Source organism: Mauremys reevesii, linkage group 2 (assembly GCF_016161935.1).
Source record: "Mauremys reevesii isolate NIE-2019 linkage group 2, ASM1616193v1, whole genome shotgun sequence".
NCBI lineage: Eukaryota > Metazoa > Chordata > Testudines > Geoemydidae > Mauremys > Mauremys reevesii.
In genome coordinates, this window is record NC_052624.1 from 172108296 (window position 1) to 172129046 (window position 20751).

At 42.0% G+C, this 20751-nt stretch overlaps 1 protein-coding gene across 1 annotated transcript in view; it reads left to right on the top strand.

Moving 5' to 3' along the window:
* Positions 1–20181, top strand: part of FARS2 (phenylalanyl-tRNA synthetase 2, mitochondrial) — a 324031-nt gene extending 303850 nt beyond the window's left edge. Inside the window, exon 8 of the mRNA XM_039525765.1 lies at positions 19970–20181. Coding sequence (XP_039381699.1) covers positions 19970–20108 — 139 coding nt within the window. The 3' untranslated portion in view covers positions 20109–20181. The remainder of the gene's footprint in view (positions 1–19969) is intronic.
* Positions 20182–20751: the final 570 nt, after the last annotated feature.

The window sequence follows — 20751 nt, forward strand, 5'->3', positions numbered from 1 at the left end:
ATAGGCCCAAAATTTTAAGTGTACCTTAACCCCCCTTGCCTCGCAGGCCCAAGGCCTGTAGCTAGAACAATTGCTATATAAGAGCAAAAGGTTTAAACTTCTGCTAAACTTGTTTATCTGTACAAGGGTCACTGGGGAAGCAAGAAACCAGGAAAAGGGGAACTGGGGCAGGGGCGGCTCTACAAAGTAGGCTGCCCCAAGCAGTGCGGTGCGCTGCGCCGCCCTTCCCCAGTCCCGCGGCGGGTCCCCTCTTCCCGCGGCTCCGGCTTCCTGGGGAGGGCGGCATTTGGCTCCGGTGGAGCTCCCGCCGGCATGCCTGCGGCTGGTCCACCGGAGCCCGGGACGAGCGGACCTGCCGCAGTCATGCCTGCGGGAGCTCAACCGGAGCCGCGGGAAGACGGGACCCGCCGCAGTCATGCTGGCGGGAGCTCCACCGGAACCAAATGCCGCCCTCCCCAGGATGCCGCCCCAAGCGGGCGCTTGGCCCGCTGGTGCCTAGAGCCGCCCCTGAACTGGGGAGAGGGACAAAAGAGGGCCCCATATGTGCCAGCTCAGCTTGTGACAATTAGAATGTGGCAAGAGCCTTTTCACAATGTAACCGCAAGGTAGGGGTCGTTAAGACAGTCATACCACCAACTTGACTGCCAAAGAACAATAACAGGAAAAACCTAAAATGGAAAATAATGAGGTGCCTTGCTTGTTTGCAAAATATTAATTCCAAATAAGGCAATGTATCGAATTGTAGTTTGTGGTTTTAGCCTTTATAAGCTTGATGAAATTTGTAAAGGGTAAAGCAGTGTGGGGCCATGCTGACTCTCCCTGTATATATGCTTGTATGAAATAAAGGTGCCTCAAGCTGTCTGATCTAAAATCAGCCGTGTGGTCAATTTTCCACAACAGTACCTTTATCCCCACTGAGGCACAGGAAGATAAAGTTACTTGTTCAAGATCATACAACCAGTTTTTGTCAGCAGCAGACTTCCAAAATCCTAGGCCTGTACTCAGGGCTTAAATTCTCATATATTATTTCCTGGAGCCCCCAACCCACACCATTCATGGCTCCGGGCTTCAGCTGTGGGGTCGGGAGATCTTAGGGCTTCAGCCCCGCTGGGCACACTGCGGCTCGCCTCTAGGGTTTGAAAATATTTACCGCAGTTCCACTCAAGAGAGCGCCGGCTGCTAAGCCTTGCCTGTAGTTTAAGCTTTAGACCATGCTGCTTTTTCTCTGACAGCTACTGTAGCCAGATAAGAGTGCCATTGAGCAGGGACTAGCATGATGGCCTACCAGGCCATAAAGCTGTCCTTATCTCCCACTCGCTGTGTGGTTGTACGTTATGCATTTATTTGCTGGCCATGAGAATTTGAGTGGCATTGCATCAAATGGAATAGAAGGGTTACTACCTGTAGAAAAATAGGATCTCTGGAAAAGACCTATAGAATTTTTAATAGAAAATTATTACCTTGCTATGAAATTCTATAGGATTGTATTTGAAAACACTTATACACAAGAGAGTATTCTCTATTAATTTCTGTATAACTGCTATAGAATCCTGTTCAACTGCTATAGAACCCAATTGGTATAATTTCCAATTAATTCTTTTCTATAAAGGAAGACTATATGGACAGTATCTTGTGCTAATGAAGTAGTGAAAGCTTCCAGATTAGAGTCTGCAATGCGCTGCTTTTCGAGCAACTGCATTATAACTTTGCCAGTTTGTAGGTGATATTCCGAAACAGGACAATGAGGTCTAGAGAAGAGTCAAGGCTGAACCTTGTTCTTTGGCAGGCTGAACAGCATCATAAAGACTAAGATTCCTCTTTTTAAAAAATCTGACATCTGTGACCTGCCAGAAATGAGATATGGATCAGAAATATGGGCACGGAATAGACACTAACAGTAAAAGCTAGCTTTAAAAACATGAAAAGCATGTGAAGAGACTGGAGAAGAAACAATTGGAGCAGAGAGCAAACCAAAATGAAGGGCATTTTTAGGACTATGAAGAAGTTAGAGGCAACCGCCTGGCCATGTCTCAAAAGAAATAGATGTAAATTAGAGGAAAGACCTATTACTATAGATCAGTCGTCATCCCTCTTGCTACGCAGTGTAAGTAATGAATGCATCCTTTTATTGTTAGGAATACACATTGTTTTCACATCACAAATGATTGTAGACTAGAATACACTTTCTAGTAGTTGGACTACACTTCCAGCGCCATGGAAATCAGTGTGAGCTGCCAGCCCTGAATATGGAGTGTAGCAATGAATAAGAGTTGCCAGGATTGAAGATAGATGTAAAGTAGTGGTCTCTGTCAAGGTACTTACATGGCTCCCATCTCACAGTAGTATCGAGCATCTCCCAGGACCCCTTACAAGCATGTATATGTCATTAAAAGCAGCATCTAAGGTCTGCTTGATATTGATCTCAGAGAAAAGCCAAAAATGCACGATTAGAGTAAGGATGGAATAATACGATTCCTCTCAGATTTCTTCATTTGTTATTGGGAGCTCTTCCTTTTCCAGGAAGATGCAGCTGTGTTTTCCGTGAAATAGTTGCCTTTTACCAAGTAGCAAAGACCAAGATTTCTTTGGCCAGTTCCTGCAGTCTTTGTGTGAGTTCTTTGATTTATTTCCATTGGCATTGCATAAGGGCATAACAGATGCAAGTCAAAGACACAGCAACCAAGTAGGCATTCTGTAGATCTGCTAATGAGAAAAGCAGAATTACAGTAGTTTTCATTAAAAAGTCAACATTTACCCACAATGGTACGGCAGCTTGCAATTGCTATGGCATCTGAGGTACTACTAGAATCGTAAACATCAACTTTTTCCACTGATGACCATACAAGGACACCTGCAAAGGAAACTCTACTTTTATATGAACTACACTATATGCCGGGAAGACATCAAATTCCATTTTACTAGAAAATCTATAAAGAAATGTATTTATTAGTAAATTCCCATCCCGTTTGTTAATGTGACCCTTTCTGACATTTTATAAAATAGCTGAAGCAGTACATTTCCTCCTTCACACTAGGAGGGATGAGTGAGCTGCTGTTACTCACTGCTCCTTATACAGTGTATCTGTTCTTTAGTTGCTGTACTCTACTGACAGTTGAGTTGACACTTGAGACTATGCAGACTGCACTGGCGCTGTGACTTAAGAATCTAGGCATAACTGCTTGGAGGGATCTGCCCCCTCCCTCGAGGACACTTGGCACTATGTGCTAGACTGTGGATCAATGGCAGGGTGATTCAGCACAGTCACCTGGAATGTGCCAAGCACTGCATTATTGATTATTCTGGGTAAACTTGGTTCCTTGATACAGGAGCTAGAAATCATAATGGGGGACACTCGATCTCTCTCCATTTTTTAAGATGGTTGGTTTGTGCCAAAGGATGCAAGTCATCTTTGAAAGGTTTTTTTAAAATATAAATGTGACATTTCTCCCACTAATCATCCTTTTGCTGGGTAAAAGATAATAGAGTCCTCAGACTAATTCAGCACTAAGCTTTTGCCTGAGCAGTGGCTCCTGAATGAATTATTTACATGGTGGAGCTTTTGTAATTTGGGCTCTTTTTACATTAAAAGCTGAACTCATTTAGCATCTCAATTTGATTGTGAAACTGTCCTAAGAGGTGAAAGATCAGTGATTTATATGTAGTGCCAAGCATCCCTCTCCCCGTCTTCATTTTACACCGAGATGGTATCATACCAGATACATCAGTGCAATGAACCTACTGTGTTTTTCTCCAAACATTAAAAATCCATGCTAATTTCATGCCTATGAAATCTGAATCATGGGACATCTTTAATTAAAAGATAAATGGCAAAATAATGTTATTGTGGATGCTTTATAATTGCAATGAGTTAATTTTTAATTATTCATTTTTATTCTTGAAAACTCATATATATGCATGCTCATTTCCTTTTACATTTTAATCACAAGGAAAACACAGTCTCTAGAAATATGGATTTCATATTCTATTCAAAGCAACACAGTGTTATAGGATAATGACTCTACAACTTTCTGAATCCAATTAGCAGCTTTATAGATCCTTATTCAAAATATCTTATAGCAGAGTTTCATAGTAGCCTCACTTTGATTATTTCACATTCACAATCTACCTGTTTATTAAAGAGCACAGACATTGCATTCTATCAGCAAATGACTGATTAACAGTGTAGCTTATTATTATGAAGGCTTTTCTTTTTCTCTCTCTCCCTGGCCACTCCACTTAATACCTGAAAACCAAACAGTCAGCCGAGGTCAATGTTTCGAGACATGCGGGAGTATTAAAAGCAATGATCTGGAAGAGATTCATTTTTAATGGAAGTAATTTCTTATGCATTGCTGCTATATTCAATTAAATACTGAAAGAGAGAGCTTTCAGTTGCAGATCCTGGAAAGATATATCTGCATTACAGATCAAATTGGAGATCTTCACTCACATAGAATGAAATTCACTCTGGTGCAGAGGGCCCATGTACACATCACTTAAGCCCCACTTAACATAGGGCTTGACATAGGGCTTAAGCGGTAGGTTGAAACTAGCACAAGCCCCCTGCCCTGTTATGAATTTCATTTTTGTCCGCTGAGGCCTACCAATAGCTATTTTAACTCCTCACCCCTGTCTAAGCCCAATTACACACATTTATTAATTTCCCAACCAAGCATGTGTATCATCGTTTTACAGAAATAGGATTTCACTAGCTGCTTCTGCTAATTAATTTTAGAAACTTTCCCATCGGGGGTGTCCTCATTCTTGTTTTGAAGACAGTCGACCAGCTCCTCAGCTGGTGTACATAGACATAGCTCCATTGACTTCCATGGAAACAGACCAATTTATACCAACTATGTTTTGGGGTCATAAGGCTGTTTTTCCTAAATCTTGTTTGAAACTTGTAGTTTGGTTTTTCTGTCTGTGAACTTTTTGAACAATGAGATTTGCTGTATTTTAGTTCTGGTGTGAATGTAGTGAATTGTTGGCATGTGATTATCAGCTACTAGCCACTACGTCAAACACAACCAGTCTTGGGAGTAAATGAAAAGAAACATAGGCTCAAATGAAAAGCCCAGATTGTAAACTTTGGACAATTTGTGTCTGGATCTGGATCTGATTTACACTGGGTTTGCACTGGTAAAATCAAAATCAAGACCTGTATCTCTGAAGTGAGCTAAACCAACCCCTTCGTCCCCGCAATCCAAAAATGTCCCAAAGTTGGGAAAGTTCAGATCCAGTTTAGCATTCTGTGGTTATGGCCCATCTCTAAATTAAAGGAATGTCAGGTAAATTTTGTTTTAATGAGTTTGTCATTAGCCTCACATTTCCTCTTCCTCTCAAGTCCCCACAGGCACATGCAAATGCACTATTAACCCCTCAGATTGAGCTTTCCAGTTTGGCAGTAAGCAGGGGTGGCTCTAGGACCCAGCATGCCAAGTGCGTGCTTGGAGTGGCATGCAGCGGGGGGCGCTCTGCCGGTTGCCGGGAGGGCGGCAGGCAGGCAGCCTTCGGCGGCATGCCTGCGGAGGGTCCGCTGGTCCCGCGGCTCCGGTGGACCTCCCGCAGGCGTGCCTGTGGAGGATCCGCTGATCCCGTGGCTTGGTGGAGCCGCGGGACCAGCGGACCCTCCACAGGCACGCCTGCGGGAAGTCCACCGAAGCCGCGGGACCAGCGACTGGCAGAGTGCCCCCCGCGGCATGCCGCTGTGCTTGGGGCGGCGAAATTTCTAGAGCCGCCCCTGGCAGTAAGTGTGTAGTATATAATTGTACATTGAGGAAAAAGTAGAGGGCAAACTCCATTGACTTTAATTGGCTTACACCAGGGTTACATTTGGTTCAGTGTTGTTCAGGTATGTACCTGTAATCTCAGAAAGAGGATCTTTTTCTTCATTTTGTAGCACATCACTTTTTATGGCAATCTCGCTTTCAGAGATCCTGGTATGTGAGGCCAAACATCATAACCTGCAAGATGCTTCATCTAGTACATGATGAATGTCAAGCTTTTTCCATAATTCTCTGTTAGGAGTTAACCAATCACACACCAAGAGCTTAGGGTTTTTTTAAAAAAAGATGGAGAAAATGCATTTCCCAGACTATATTTAACAGTCTTCCTCTATCCATTCTCCAATCTGTGGAACAATAAAATGTACCTCCCTCAAATCAATCAGTTTACAAAGCATGACCCCGCTAAGATACTTTTTGTTACAACACAGGGCCCCATCAAAAATAGTTTATTTCATACTCTGTAACTTCAAATTTAATGAAAGTGCAAGAGAAAACGTATATAGTGGCACACTCAGTTATGTACCTTTTATAAGACCCAGTCACCCCAATGGTTACTCAATAAACATCTGAATTTTCGGAAAACTGGGTGTGAAACAAACAAAACTCATGTCTTGTTAGCCTATAACCTGTATTATAAAATGTCTTGCTAACCTAAGCAATATTGCTAGAGTTAATATACAAAATAGCCTTTGCAAGCATGAGCGTGTGTGTGCATATATACACTTGCGTGATCATATACACATATGCAGAGGTTAATTATTTGTATTACAATAATGCACAGAGGCCCCGTTCTCTGATGTGTGAGGCATATACAAACATAAAATGAAAGCCAGTCCCTTCTTCAGAGCTACAGTATAAATATGGAAAAGACACAGTAGGTGGCTGTAACGCAACAGAGTGGGAAAGGAGAAGGCGGTGTGGCTGAGAGGATTGGGCACTGAATTTAGACTTGGAAGATCTGGGTTCTGTTTCAAGCTTGGATGCTAACCTACAGTGTAACATTGACCAAGTCACTTTAACTCTCTGTGCCTCAATTTCTCTATATGTAAAATGCAGATCACGATACTGACCTCCTTTGTTAAGTGCTTTGAGACCTATATGTGAAAGTCATTATAGACTATAATACCATGTATTATTGTCATATTGACATGCACAAGAAATCCTTACAATTTCTTTTCATTCAGACAATTAGTACTAAAATTAATGAGACATACAGCGGAAGTTTTGATATGTAAGTGGTATGTTATGAGTTGTGGAAGCAAGTGATAAACTTCATGCATTAGCAGCCTTAGACTATCTCACCTGCATGCTGCCCATTCTTCCTTTTGTGGCAGCTGGCACCAGTCAGTTTTCCCCATCCTCAATTTTATTCCTTCTATTATGAGGACATCAACTAGCCCACTAGGAGTGAATGCAGCTGTGGTACCTGGGGTGAATCACTGAGAATAGCAATGGAAGTGGGAATTTTGTGGTGATTTAAATTGTAAAGCACCCCACAAGATTTTTGAGCAGATCCTTAACTGGTATAAATTGTCACTTCAGAGGAGTTAGGCCAGTTTACACCAGCTGAAGATCTGCCCTTGGGAACTATGGCATTATGTAATTGGATAAATAGGAGGAATATTTAACAGCTAGACACTGTTTTGCTGTGCACTAGCAATGGTCTAACCTACTGGCCCAGGGTCTTCCTTACTTGTGGACTGTTTCTGAGTCATCTTCCCAAGGCATCGACTGTCAAAAAAACAGTCAGGTCCAGTTTCTTGTGACTGACTATGTGGAACGGAATTGTCCTCAGGGAAGGAAAGTATTATCAAGGAGAGGAATCTCTATAGTTCAAAACCAAAGCTGGTGAGCAAGATTAATCGCCATAAAAAAATGCCCGTTTTGAAAAAATATTTTCTTTTATGAGGAAAAGGGAGAGCTTTTAAAAAAAATAAACCAAGTAAATAATAAATAAAGTCAGCTGGAAACACCACGTAATTACATGTCTTGCTAGAAAATCTCCACTCAGTTTTACTGGAAACCAAAAAGTAAGTTGACAGGTGGAAAAAATATAAATACGAACATCTTATAGACTTTCCTATAGCACTGTGAGATGCCCTGTGGGGAGCTGGGGAAATATCCTGGCTGCATAGTTTTTGATTCTTTTGAATGTTCTGTAATTTCTATATCAAAAAAAGCAAAGGAATTTTTTTTTAACCTAAGGGTATGTCTACACAGCAAAAAAAGACTTGTGGTGGCGAGTCTCAGAGCCGGGTCAGCTGACTCGGCCCTGTGGGGCTTGCGCTGCAGGGCTAAAAATAGCAGTGTAGACACTCAGGCTTGGGCTGAAGCCCTGCTCTGACACCTAGCAAGAGGGAGAGTCTTGGAGCCGGGGCCCAAATGTCAACACTGCTATAATTAGCCCCTCATTGTGAGTCCGAGTCAACTGCCCGTGACTCTTGAGACTCACTGGCGTGGGTTTTTTTGCTGTGTAGATGTACCCTAAGTGTATTCTCACTTCGCAAGTCCCTTCCTTCCTCTCCCTGCTGTCATGCTCATGATAGCTAATCTTGTCCTTCATCTCCACCACCACCAGCCCCTATTTGCCCCCAGGGTCAATTTTAAAGTATGGAATTTGCATGACACTTGCAAAAATGACACATTTGATTAGTATATCGCTTTCCTTGTCCCTTTTGCTGTCTTGTCTATTGCATATGGGTGGACTATGCCCACACAGCAACCTGTTTTGTTCATGAGATGCTTTACAGCTGACAGAGAGGAAGGATGGTCCAGTGGTTAGGGCACTAGCCTTGACTTGGGAGTCCTTGGTTCAAGTCCCTGCTTTCAGTGTGACCTTGTGCAAGTCAGTTAGTCTCTGGGTCCTTAGTTCCTCCTAATATGTGATTTAAAAAGAAAAAATGGGGGAGACATAGCACTTCACAGAGGTGTTGTGAGATAAATCCATTACAGGTCGTGAGTTGTCAGATATTCTGGCAATGAGGGTCGTATAAGTACCTAAGATAGACAGTTCTCCCTAAATTCTTGTGCACTGGTTTGCACTATAGGGCCTGATCCTGATAGGTTTTGTCTAATTAAACCTAGTTCTTCTGATTAGGTATTATTTATATTGCAGAAGTGCCCGAAGGCCCTGGAGTGGAAAGCCCATTAAGGTCATTCACAAACAAAGCTGTGATTGGTGCGAAATACCCTTTGCGTATTAGTGTGTACTGCTGCTCTCCCCTTACTGTTCACATTACTGATGGTCTCAAAGGAATGGTTTGGCCGTTTAGTACTTTGTTCTGCAGTGGCATCTGAACATAGTTGCCTTCTTATCTATCCCTATTTCATAAAAGACGTGCATCTGTGGTGCCTGTAACAGTCACTGTCTATTTTTGATCAAGCCGGGCATCCCATTTCTTGTCACAAGAGATCTGTTGTTTTTATACCGTTGGAAGTGACCAACTTTTGTTCTTATTTATTACCACAAGACATTTTTTGGCAGAACTCTCTTCAAGCTTGGAATTTGGTTTCCAGAGTTAATGAGGTGATGGAGTTTTGTTTAATAGAAGATGCCTGAGCACCTGCTGTCACACTGATCCAGCCTGGCTTCTGAAGAGGATGAAGTGTTTTCACTCCTCTTATAAATTCCCTTTTTAGTCCTTTATCAGATACATTTTTAACTTGACAGCAATATTATTTTTAGTAATACTTTTTGTAGCCTTTAGTATTAACATGTAGTTGACAAAAAAAACCAACCTCCTGCTAAATATTTATACCTTTTTTTCTTTGATCTTTTATGAAACAGATTAAAAAAGTATCCCACTGCACATTTTTACTATAAATGCTTCATACAGCGTTTAGAAGAGTCCAGTTCCATCTCTCTTGTAGGATTTGTTCTGATTGTTGAGAAAGCATGTCACTCTTGGGTCCAGGTAGATGGTAATTCATTTGTTAACAGTTGGAGAGTTTTGAGCTGCCCTGATGTCCAATGATAGGATAATTGTTGTTGCTATTTTCACAGGATCAGATTGTGTTCGGTCCCCTGCACAAGTGTGTAGCGATAGAAGGTACAAGGCATCTTTCTCCCCTTCTCTCCCTTGCATCCCCTGAACTGGGGACAGGTAAACATGGTGTCTGTGTGCTCAAGGAGTGCAAGAACTTTGCAGAGCTAGTGTAACTGCCATCACTAACTTCTGCAGTTGGGTTGTGAGCCTACCCCACCTCTGAACCAGCCAACAGCACTGGCTGTACACAAAGAGGAGTGGGCACTACATCTTCTCTTAGAGTAGTGAAGTGGTTGTGCGCTACCAGCACTCAGCACAATGCCTGCCAGAGCTCCCAGGAGGGTCATAGACCTCCATGCATATGCAACAATCCAATCCATAACTATTTGGGATTTAGGAGCCTGAGGGAAATGTGACAGGAAACCAGAACTGGGAAGTGAGAAAAGGAGAGTTGGTCAAAAAATGGTGTTGTTCCTCCCCTCCATGGAAAATGTTGATTTTTCTGTGAAAATTTTAAAAAGAAAAGTTTTGGCCAAAATCCAAAGTATTTGAATTCACGATGCTGCCAGTGTGCCTCATGGGAGTTATAGTTCATGCTCTTATTCTATGGCTGGGCTTCCTGCCATGGACTACATCTGCCATGATGCACCGCAGTCTCCCCTCTTGGAGAGAGGAGATGGTGTACCATGGAAGTAACTGGCTGTGCATCATGGGAGATGTAGTGCACCCAAAGGGCCTGGACTAGAGAGGCGAATGAGAGCATGAAGTAACTGAACCACATCTTCCATGAGGCATTGCAGCACAGTATCAAAATCAGAATACTTCTGTTTTTAACAAATATTTTTCAGATTTCAGATGTTCAGGTTTTTTATTTTTAAAAAATCCATTATTTTTCTTAGCATGCAGATGCTTTTCATAACAAATTTAGTTTTGTTGAAAACCCAGTTTTCAGTCAAAATAGTTTTTTACCAGCCCTAGGGAAAAGTGATGCTCAATGAAACTGTGAGCTGCACATACAATCTCTTGTGCTGTTTTGTCTGCAACTGAATGGTGGATCTGTCTTTCCACCCATCCCCTTTCTCTCTCCCTCTCACCCAACATCCAGTCATCATGTTATATAGTTCTAGTGCAAAATTAAGGGTCCCAAATACTTTAACCAAAGAACACGCCTCTATTTGCCACGAAGATGCTGTTATTCCTGTGAATATTGTGATGTGTATATTTTTGTTGGAAAGTTCTCTTCTTCTTCTTCTTTCTATTTTACTGTCGCACAGCCTGTAATGCTTCATCCCTGTCATTGTGAAAAGGCTTGAAGGAAAGATGGGGCCTCACATCATGTTCTGATAATAGCAGACTTGGACACATCCTTATCTCTCTGAAAGTGAGTTCCATAGCATAGTGCTGGTCACTGTAAACTCTCTGCCGCTGGCTTCTGAAAGTGTCAGTTTCTGCCTCAGCTTTTTTGTGTCTCATGGTTACAGTAGTATGAATTACTGATGGAAAGACAGTCTCTAAGGTATTGAGATTCTATCCTATTGTGAGTATTTATAGATTAGGACTAGGATTTTGAACTGGGTCCAGAATTGGATGGTGTGGTTTCAGGGTACCAATGTAATATTTTCTTTCTTTCTGCCTTTCTTTCTGTCTTTCTTTGGGTACGTCTTCACTACCGGCCGTATCGGCGGGTAGCAATCGATTTCTCGGGGATCGATATATCGCGTCTCAAATAGACGCGATATATCGATCCCTGAACGCGCTCCTGTCGACTCCGGAACTTCACCAACGCGAACGGCGGTAGCGGAGTCGACATGGGGAGCCGCGGACGTCGATCCCGCGCCGTGAGGACGGTAAGTAATTCGATCTAAGGTACTTCGACTTCAGCTATGCTATTCACGTAGCTGAAGTTGCGTATCTTAGATCGATTTCCCCCCCCCCCCAGTGTAGACCAGCCCTTTCTTTCCCTTCTATTCCCTTCCCAGGAGGTACTTCATGTTGGAGTTTTCTAGTGATGATCTTCCTCAGCCCAGTTCAGAGTGACCTGAAGTTACCCAGTGTGGCCATCTCATTTCAGCAACATCCTAGTGTAAATCCAGATGCAATAGATTCTTTGGTATCAGCATGCGTCAAATGCTGTTGGAGTTTGATCAGCCCCACTTAATCAGTGACTGAAGTCTCCTGGGAGCCAAGGAAGGTCACTCAATTAGGGTGAACTGCAAAGAATGGGGCAAACAATCCCCAAAGCTGGTGGATATACCAATACTTAGATTTACCAAGCCAGCACAAAACAGCTTCTATAATACCTCACTGGTTACCCACAAGCCAACAACACATTCCCTTAAAATAACCCAGCCTTAGGCCTCCACCAAGACACCCAAGTCAAATATGATGAGGATTACTTAAAATCTTATTCATCATAAAAAAAGTTCTACCAATCCCAAAGGATCAGACACATTACCTCCCAAGTTAATGAATATTCCAGCTCTTACCCAAATACACTCTTACAGCCGATTCTTATTAAATAAACTAAAATTTATTAAAAAAAGAAAAGAGAGAGTGTATTGGTTAAAGGATCAGTATACATGCAGACATGAGAACAGTTCTTGAGATTGAATTCATATTAGAGATGGCAAGCGTTGTAGTTGCAAAGAGTTCTTTCAGAATTAGTTCATAGATTATAGTCCAATCTTCATGTTCAGGGTGTTCCAGTTTAGGACTGAGATCTCAGCCTTATGACTTAAGCTTCCCCTGCATGAAGCATCAAGCAGGTCTGAGATGACAGGTTCAGGACCCAAGTGTCTTTTATACAATTCCAGGCCTTCTCTTGACAGGTCAGAGTTCTTAGGTGAACAGTAGGCAATTATGGAGACTTTGAAGCGGACCTATTTCTTAAGCATCAGTGGTAATTATTTACACAGATTAACATAAAACAATTGCCCATTTTCTGTCACTGTCAGGTGACTTGCTATACATTTCAAAGAGAGACGAACACAGTGATATTCTATGTTTACAGTTCATTTAAATGTTAATATTCCCTTTTGATCTCTGAATCAATAGCTGTAGTGACAGACAAGGAACTGTCTGTTTACATGGCTAACATATGAGCACACACATACAATTAGTATCACCTCTAATTTCTAACAATATAGGTTTGCATTTCAAATTTCTAGCCTATCTACCATGGAATGGCCCTAATTACCATTTATGTACTGTTTTAACATGTCTCTACAGGTTGACACTGTATCATTTAGCCTGCAGGATGCTTAACCCTTTCTGGCCATGCGTCACACCTTGCCTAGGAAAGGGAGATTGGAGATGGATGGTAACTGGTGTGGGTTGTAGAATTCAGCATTGGCTGCTTGAGAGCTGGTCCGAGTATTGCTTCAGGGTGGTTGGTGGATTGCCTTCAATGAAAGGATTGGTTATTTTATTCAGAAGCAAGTGTAAGTGCTCTTCACTGGCTTTTGCCATCCATCCATGATGGGTGTGTGGTGTGTGTTAGAGTGATCATCCTCATCCTTTTTTTTATTTTTTTTTTTTTGAGGGGGGGGCAGCAGTGTCAGGGGGAGAGGGGGATAGATTTATCTAATCCCTGCCTGGGTGGGGGAAATGGGACCTCTTCCTGTCCAACCCTACCTACATTTCTTTTCTATGAGTGAAACCTCCATGTGCATGGTTGTTTTTTTTTTTTGCAGGTTTTCTTATTATTGCAGCAAGGCCATGGGGATTATGGGAATTCAGTTAATTTTTCAGCAAAGAAGAATAAGAGCTCTTTACAGAGCGAGGTGCTCAGATATGTGGATGGGTTGAGGCATTGGGGTTGATAAGTTAGTATTCTACACAGTAGAGGTCAGGTGGTCATCATTACAACAAGGAGAAAGAGGGTTCTTTTAGCTTCTTGCACAGCTTGGTACGTGTTTACAAGAATTCCTTTGGCTTTTGTTTGTGTATTATGGAATGGGTTTTTCACCATGATGATGTAGCTGTCTGCCTTCCTGTTTCATCTGACAGAGTTTCCGTAAACCATCATGATCTATGGAGATGGGGAAAGAAGGTGTTTTGGGGTCAAAGCATTAATGGTTGTGGACACCAGATGGTTATATTGCTCCACCAGACTTTCAGTGAATCAGTCTGGCAGCTGAGTGTCTTTCTCCTCTAGGGCACACATATGGTGTTCTAGTAAAGTGGCTTTTTTATTATAAGTCTCTTCTTTCAACATCTAACTCCTTAAATGCTACAGCTGTATAGACATGGAAAGTCTAGATCCAAACTTCCTCAACTTCAGTGTGTTCCCATACTAGACTGTGTTTCAGACCCATCTTTATGACTGTATAGAAGTTTTGTTTATTAATGGCTGAGGAGCTAAAAAGTTTCAGAATTTTTGGTTAGTTCCCATTAGCTTAACTAGACACAACATTAGGCATAAATGTGTTTTGCTGTTGGAACCCATAACATACTTTCTTTCTGTCTCTTAATAACCAGCCCTATTGATGTATGACACAATATTTGAAATTTAGCTCTATATTAAGATCTTGATTTAAAAGAAAATTAAACTGAGAGATTAGGAGGCTCGGAGATTGATAATGATGTACAGAACACTCATCTCTGGATCACCAGTTCAAATCTAGCCCAGGTTAGTAGTGAGGAAAAAGTCATCATCTGACTAAAGGCTGTGAAATAAATTGTTAATAATCTCAATCTAGCTCCTAGTACAGTGGTTCTCAAATTTACCTCCCGCCACACAAGTACATATACCAATAAAAAAAATCAACATGCAACTCCTACTAAATATTAAAAACAGTAAGGCATTGATTCAAACAGAGTCAACAATCCATTGTAATAAAAGCAAAACTGCGATTGTGGTTGGCGCTCACAATTAAATGTCCGCACCATTTCATAGCAAACAGATTAACATATGGAGGGCAATGACTTTGTATAATGCTATGCAAGCTTAACAGAAAGCCATCAAAACGTACAGCACCATCTGAGGACCTGTTTGTCTGGAGGAATCAGCTTTGCTACTTGAGCATTGGCCTGCTAAACCCAGGGTAGTGAGTTCAATCCTTGAGGGGGCCATTTAGGGATCTGGGTCAAAAATCTGTCTGGGGACTGGTCCTGCTTTGAGCAGGGGGTTGGACTAGATGACCTCCTGAGGTCCCTTCTAACTCTGATATTCTATGACCCTGCCATGTTCTATGACCCTACTTATTCTTTGCGGTGGGTAAAATGTGTGCAGTAATTCTTTTTCCCCCTAAAGCTTCTCACACACACCCACAATACATTCCGTGTCCCCCCTAAGGGGGACCCACCCCCCAGTTTGAGAACCTCTGTCCTCGTAGATAAGTATCTGCCTCACTAAAAATAACGACAACCACAAGCATCAAGTTTATTTGGCAGCCTCAACCAAGCTGCTGTGGAACGAACACCCTTGGAGACAGGACTACTTTTCTCTTGGATGAGGGCTGAGCCATGTTGGAAGGGCAGTGTGATGGCAGCTTCCAAGCCCATTCCCCATGCAGTACGTTCTATGGATTTAATAGAGAACTTTATTTTCTAGAGCTCTCAGTCCAGGTCTTTCACCAGCATCAAGTTCATTTCAGATAAACCAAAATGTGGCCACTTCTCAAAATACACTATAGGACACAGTGTGACGTGGGCTATCTACATTTGAAAGGACTGATGAGAGCGCATCTTTGGATAAGGTCTTTTATTCAGTGAATTACTGGTTGCTGTATTCTGCATCCATATTACTATGGTAATTGAATTATTTGCTGTTGACAGCATGGTATATTACACAAGGCTTTTGCCATTTTCCATGATGTTGTTCCTAGCAAAGAGCACTATTTGTCAATTGTAAATTTTATAATATGACATACATTAGTTATGTATACTATGGTTGTGGTGTATGTGGTTTGAAAGCATGAAGCTGAGTGGAAGGAACAATTATCTATTGTCTGTAATGTTTCATACTGTATCTTTGTTTGTTTTTTACACTCTAGCCCAATAAGAAGTGAGTAGAGTGAGTGGGGAAAGAAACTTTGGCTAGGCTGAGTAACACTTTCAAGCTGAGCTCTTGGTGAGATGGACAATCTGGTCCTGAGCGGCACTCAGCCTGCACACGCACTTCCCATTGATTTGGTCATCAGTCCTTTGGTGGGAATAAATGTCCCATTTTTTCGATGTCAGTGGGAGTTCACCTCCACAATTACACTGTGTAGGAAGGGGCTTAAGATAGAAGCTGTGGTGAGTAGGTAGCATTACAATAGTAGTCTTTTGCTGTCAGTGTGGGAGATTGTCCTCCTTGCATTCCTGTTCCCAGAATAAATGTGGCAGTTTAGATAAATATCCGTGTCTGTATTATTTCTATCCTAGGTACATAGGTACCGACTTTTATTTTTCCCCAGGGGTGCTCCACCCCCTCTCCATCCCGAGGCTCCACCCCACCATCACTCTTCCTGTTCCCACCCCCACTCCGCGCCCTCCCCAATGTCCCTGCCCTCCTGCTGCTCTCCGTCCTCCCCCAAACCCCTCCTCAAGCAGGCGAATAGCTGATCAGCGGGGCCTTGCCAAACAACTGTGACTGGTGGATGCTGAGCATCCACTATTTTTTTCCTGCGGGTGCTCCAGTGCCTATGCCCAGCTATGCACAACAGCTGCCTGAATGTAGCTGCAGAACTCTCCATGCCAATTGCTTTATTTAAGGTGGATGCACTGTGAAAAGAAAGTAGAATATAGTTGTTAGACACTTTTCCCTGCTCACTGTTGTACTTCTATCTCCTACCCATCTGAAACTTCGGAGAGGTTTTCCTTGTTACAGTGTTGCATGTTGATAAAACAGTGCTTTCTCCAGTCCCAGGCATTCCTTCTTTCTGCAGTCTTTTTGGATCGCTCTGTGTTGTACTTTTGTCTAACAGCTGGGTCAGGTTATCTAGCTGCTGTTATTGCAGATATTTTGCTGTCAGTGGCTTATTGGGTCAGATACAGTTTTCTAGCCTGTCCTTCAGTGGAGCTGTGTCAGGGACTCCACATTAGGGGAACGAATGCTGGCTTTGATTGCCTAAGATGACTATCAAAACCTAGAATAGAAAAGCCTTTGCCCTGATTCTGATGTAACACTGGTTTTACATTGACTTAAATAAGGTTATTCCTGATGAGTAAGGGAAGAATCAGGTCCTTTACACTCTCTCTCTCTGTGTGCATGCGCGCGTGTGTGTGTAATATACCTCCAGGTTGGTTGCATGCAGTGAAACTAACCTGTGACTGTAACACTGTGGGGACTCCAATTCCTGAAAAGCCATTGTCCATGAGGCAAAACTGTTCCCACCAAAAATGCATGAAAATATATTAGATATCATTTCACGTCAGTGTTGTTCATTGAACGCATCCATGTTTTCTCTTGTGGCATCAGAATACATCACTGTCTTCTTGCTACTTTTTCCCTTTGAGCAGTGCTTCACTGTATTTATTGTGCTTCGTTACCTGACAGCTGCAGGCTGGTGCGGAGTTGAGTGTGACAATCAGATCAATTAAACCCTAATGAAAGGAGAAAGGGGCTGTGTGATTGTAAACCATATGGGATTGTCTGAAGGTGCAGTTTAGGTAAATAATGTCCACTGCACTCAGTGTTAATCAAATATGTTTGTTTACCTAGCGAAGCTGCTGTCCCAGTTCTGTGGCTTAATTTTTTAGCTGTTTGAAATATAGATGTACAAACTCTAACGTGAGGCTGACTGCAGCATGGCATTCAGGGTGGACTTAATTAGGCAGGAGGCTCAGCTTTCTGAAGTTTATAGGCATCTCCGATTGAACATACATTTTTTAAAAATCGTTCTGCTCCTAGTTAGTAACAATCTCCCAATAATCCCAGCTAAAAAGAGGGGGAAAGAAGTGTAACATATAAGCAAAATTATCAGTGTGATACTAGTCACATCTTAATAGTTATTTCTTTGTTTGAATCATTTGATCTTAATGTTTTTAAATCAACCACACTAACTGTGATTCCTCTACGATTCAGCCCCTCTCCTATTTCTCTCACACTAATTCCCAGCCATTTACAAACCTATTTCATGTCTCTGTGTCATGAAAGAACTGCTCATCTCTATTGGAAGAGGAGCTTGAGTCATGAGAGGGGACAGCATAAGGACATGGGATCCAAAATAAGGAGAGTTAACTACGACCAGTTACGCTTCTAAACACTTGCCCTTTTCCACGCTAAAGGCAAAGTTGTGATCACATCATATTAGCTAAAACATGGTTACATGTTTTCTAATGTGATACATTTTCCAGGCCTCAGGATCAGGGCCAGAATTACATCATTTTTAAAGAGCCTTTCAGCCAAGGGTCTCAAAAGCATGTTACATACAATTATTATTGAAGTTGCAAAATGCAAGATTGCAGAAACCCCCATCCACTTCCCCTGTGGACTGAGACCTCTCCTAACCCTGGACTTCCAGTGCATCCCTATCAGGTCCTCACACCCCTCCCTCGATAACCTCAGACACACCTCACAGTTTGAAAACCTCTGTCATACAGTATATTTCTGATTTCTGTCTTATCCCCCCCATCTCCGTCTTCCCCTCTTTTTCCTTTTCTTCCCCAGTTCACAACTGTGAGAACTTCTGAACCTGGGGGAAGCTCACCTGCCTTCCTCTTCTACTTTCTGATATCTTTGAGCTTAATTTAAGCTGTTGGGTGATATGTATAATACTGTCAGTTCCATTGTTGAAATTCCTTTCCAAGGGTGTAATCGTAAATTGCTGTTTAGTCTCTCTGGATTGCTGGTGACATGCCCAACTACCGAAGGACACATGGCACACTGCTGTGGAGGTATGCTGTGTGCTACATGATCTCAAGACAATATGCGCTACTGATGCTTACTAAGGTGTAGGTAGTGACATAAATGAAAGGAGATGTCATTCTATTTTCTGTGTACTGCACCTTCAAATACAAAGGAATCTTCACAAAAGCAGCTGTGAAGCAGCTGCCATTTTATTTTTCAGTTGAGATAAGAATGTAAGGGTTCACTAGGCACATTTCTTTCTCTGTCCTACAATTTCATGTGGAGACTTTACATTGGTTCTTTCTTTGTTTTCTGTGATCCGAAATAAAAATAATAATCTGGACTGAAAAATACATGTTTTGCTCTTTGTGTTTGGAAAAGCACTAACACCCCTTCTAGTTGAAGCTGCTAGTGGTTGCTACAACTGAGATGAAGCAACATGGAGTAGAGATTTGTGAAACATCTCACCCTGACTGACAGTGTTACTTGCTAGCACTGTAAGATTGCCAATTGTTCTCCTGCTTCTGAAACTGCAAAACACATTAGACTGAGATATAGTCAGTGAAACCCCTTGTTTTCCTAGGTGTCAGTGTTAATCCTTACACTGTCGTGTTCTTTTGTCTTCACTTTCCATTGGAATGTCAGCACAGTGACATACACAGGGCATGTGTCAAGATGACACATATTTTATTCAGCAGTCAAGTACATGAGGACAGAAGAATGGCCATACTGGATCAGACCAAATGTCCATCTAGCCCAGTATCCTGTCTTCCAACAGTGGCCAATGCCAGATGTCCCAGAGGGAATAAACAGAACAGGTAATCATCAAGTGATCCATCTCCTGTTGCTCATTCCCAGTTTCTGGCAAACAGAGGTTAGGGACACCATTCCTGTTCATGCTGGCTAATAGCCATTGATGGACCTATCCTTGATGAATTTATCTAGTTCTTTTTTGAACCCTGTCATAGTCTTGGCCTTCACAACATCCTCTGGCAAGGTGTTCCATAGGTTGTCTGTGAGTTGTGTGAAGAAATACTTCCTTTCGTTTGTTGCTGCTTCCTATTAATTGCATTTGGTGACTCCTAGTTCTTGTGTTACGAGAAAGAGTAAATAACACTTCCTTAGTTTCTCCAGAACACTTTTTCAACATGGCGGAATGGCAGTAGTGAGGTGATGATCCATCAGAGAAACAAGTGAGATTGTGAAATGGATTTTACTTAAATCCTCTGTGTAGATTTAAATTACATCCAGTCCTGGCTGTCTGCATTGTGTATTTTAGCATTACATTGATAATTTAAACAATAAAAATAAAATAAGATGGCAAGACAAAAACACTGTGATGGGGAAGTGTGCTCTGGTGTATGTGTGTGTGTGTGTGTGTGTATGAATGTGTATTAGTCCTCTTTTTGTTTATTTTCTAGGACAAAGAAGGTCAGCCATTGCTATCGTATCACTTACCGGCACTTGGAGAGGACTCTGACTCAGCTCGAGGTGCACCATCTTCATCGAGCCATAGAGGAATCGGCAGTACAAGAACTGGGAGTGGAGGGTAGATTCTAAAATCTCTGCTTTGACAGTCACAATTACTGTGGATGTTTTTTTTTGTAAAGAAATAAAGGGGTTTTGTGGCTAAGCATAGAGTTTGGAAGCCTTTTGATAAATGGGCAGTGGTAGAACGTTCAGATCTTAAAGATTACCATTGAGAAATTGTTGACAAAGCATTTGTCCTTTATTTTAAGAAGTGGGGGGGGGAACAGTAATGTAAGATTTCCCTCCTGTTACATTAAGAAATACTCTGCCTGGTGGTTTTCTGTGTTGTTAATTGGTCCCTGGGTTCCATTATAGTGTAAACACTTGGCATTATTTCTGTGTTGACAGGGTTTTCCATCCATATAATGAGTGAAGCAAAACAGAGACACATTTTAGCACTAAATAGAAAAACTGTTCACTCTTTCTTTTCTCCCCCTTCTTATAAAAAGGGCACATTCTGCATCAAGAAAAGCTTTCATAAAATATACCTGCAAAGTTTGGATCCCAACCCAAGTTGATTGCTCTTGGATTTTGGTTTGGCCTATTCTAAAGGAAGGGATAGATGTGGAGTATGATTCTGGGTGCAAATCAGAAATTTCCCAGAGTGCTGGGTGTTTGGATGTGGGCTCTGGGTGTTTGGAGCTGTACTCAGACCAAGCCAAAGAGAGCATCT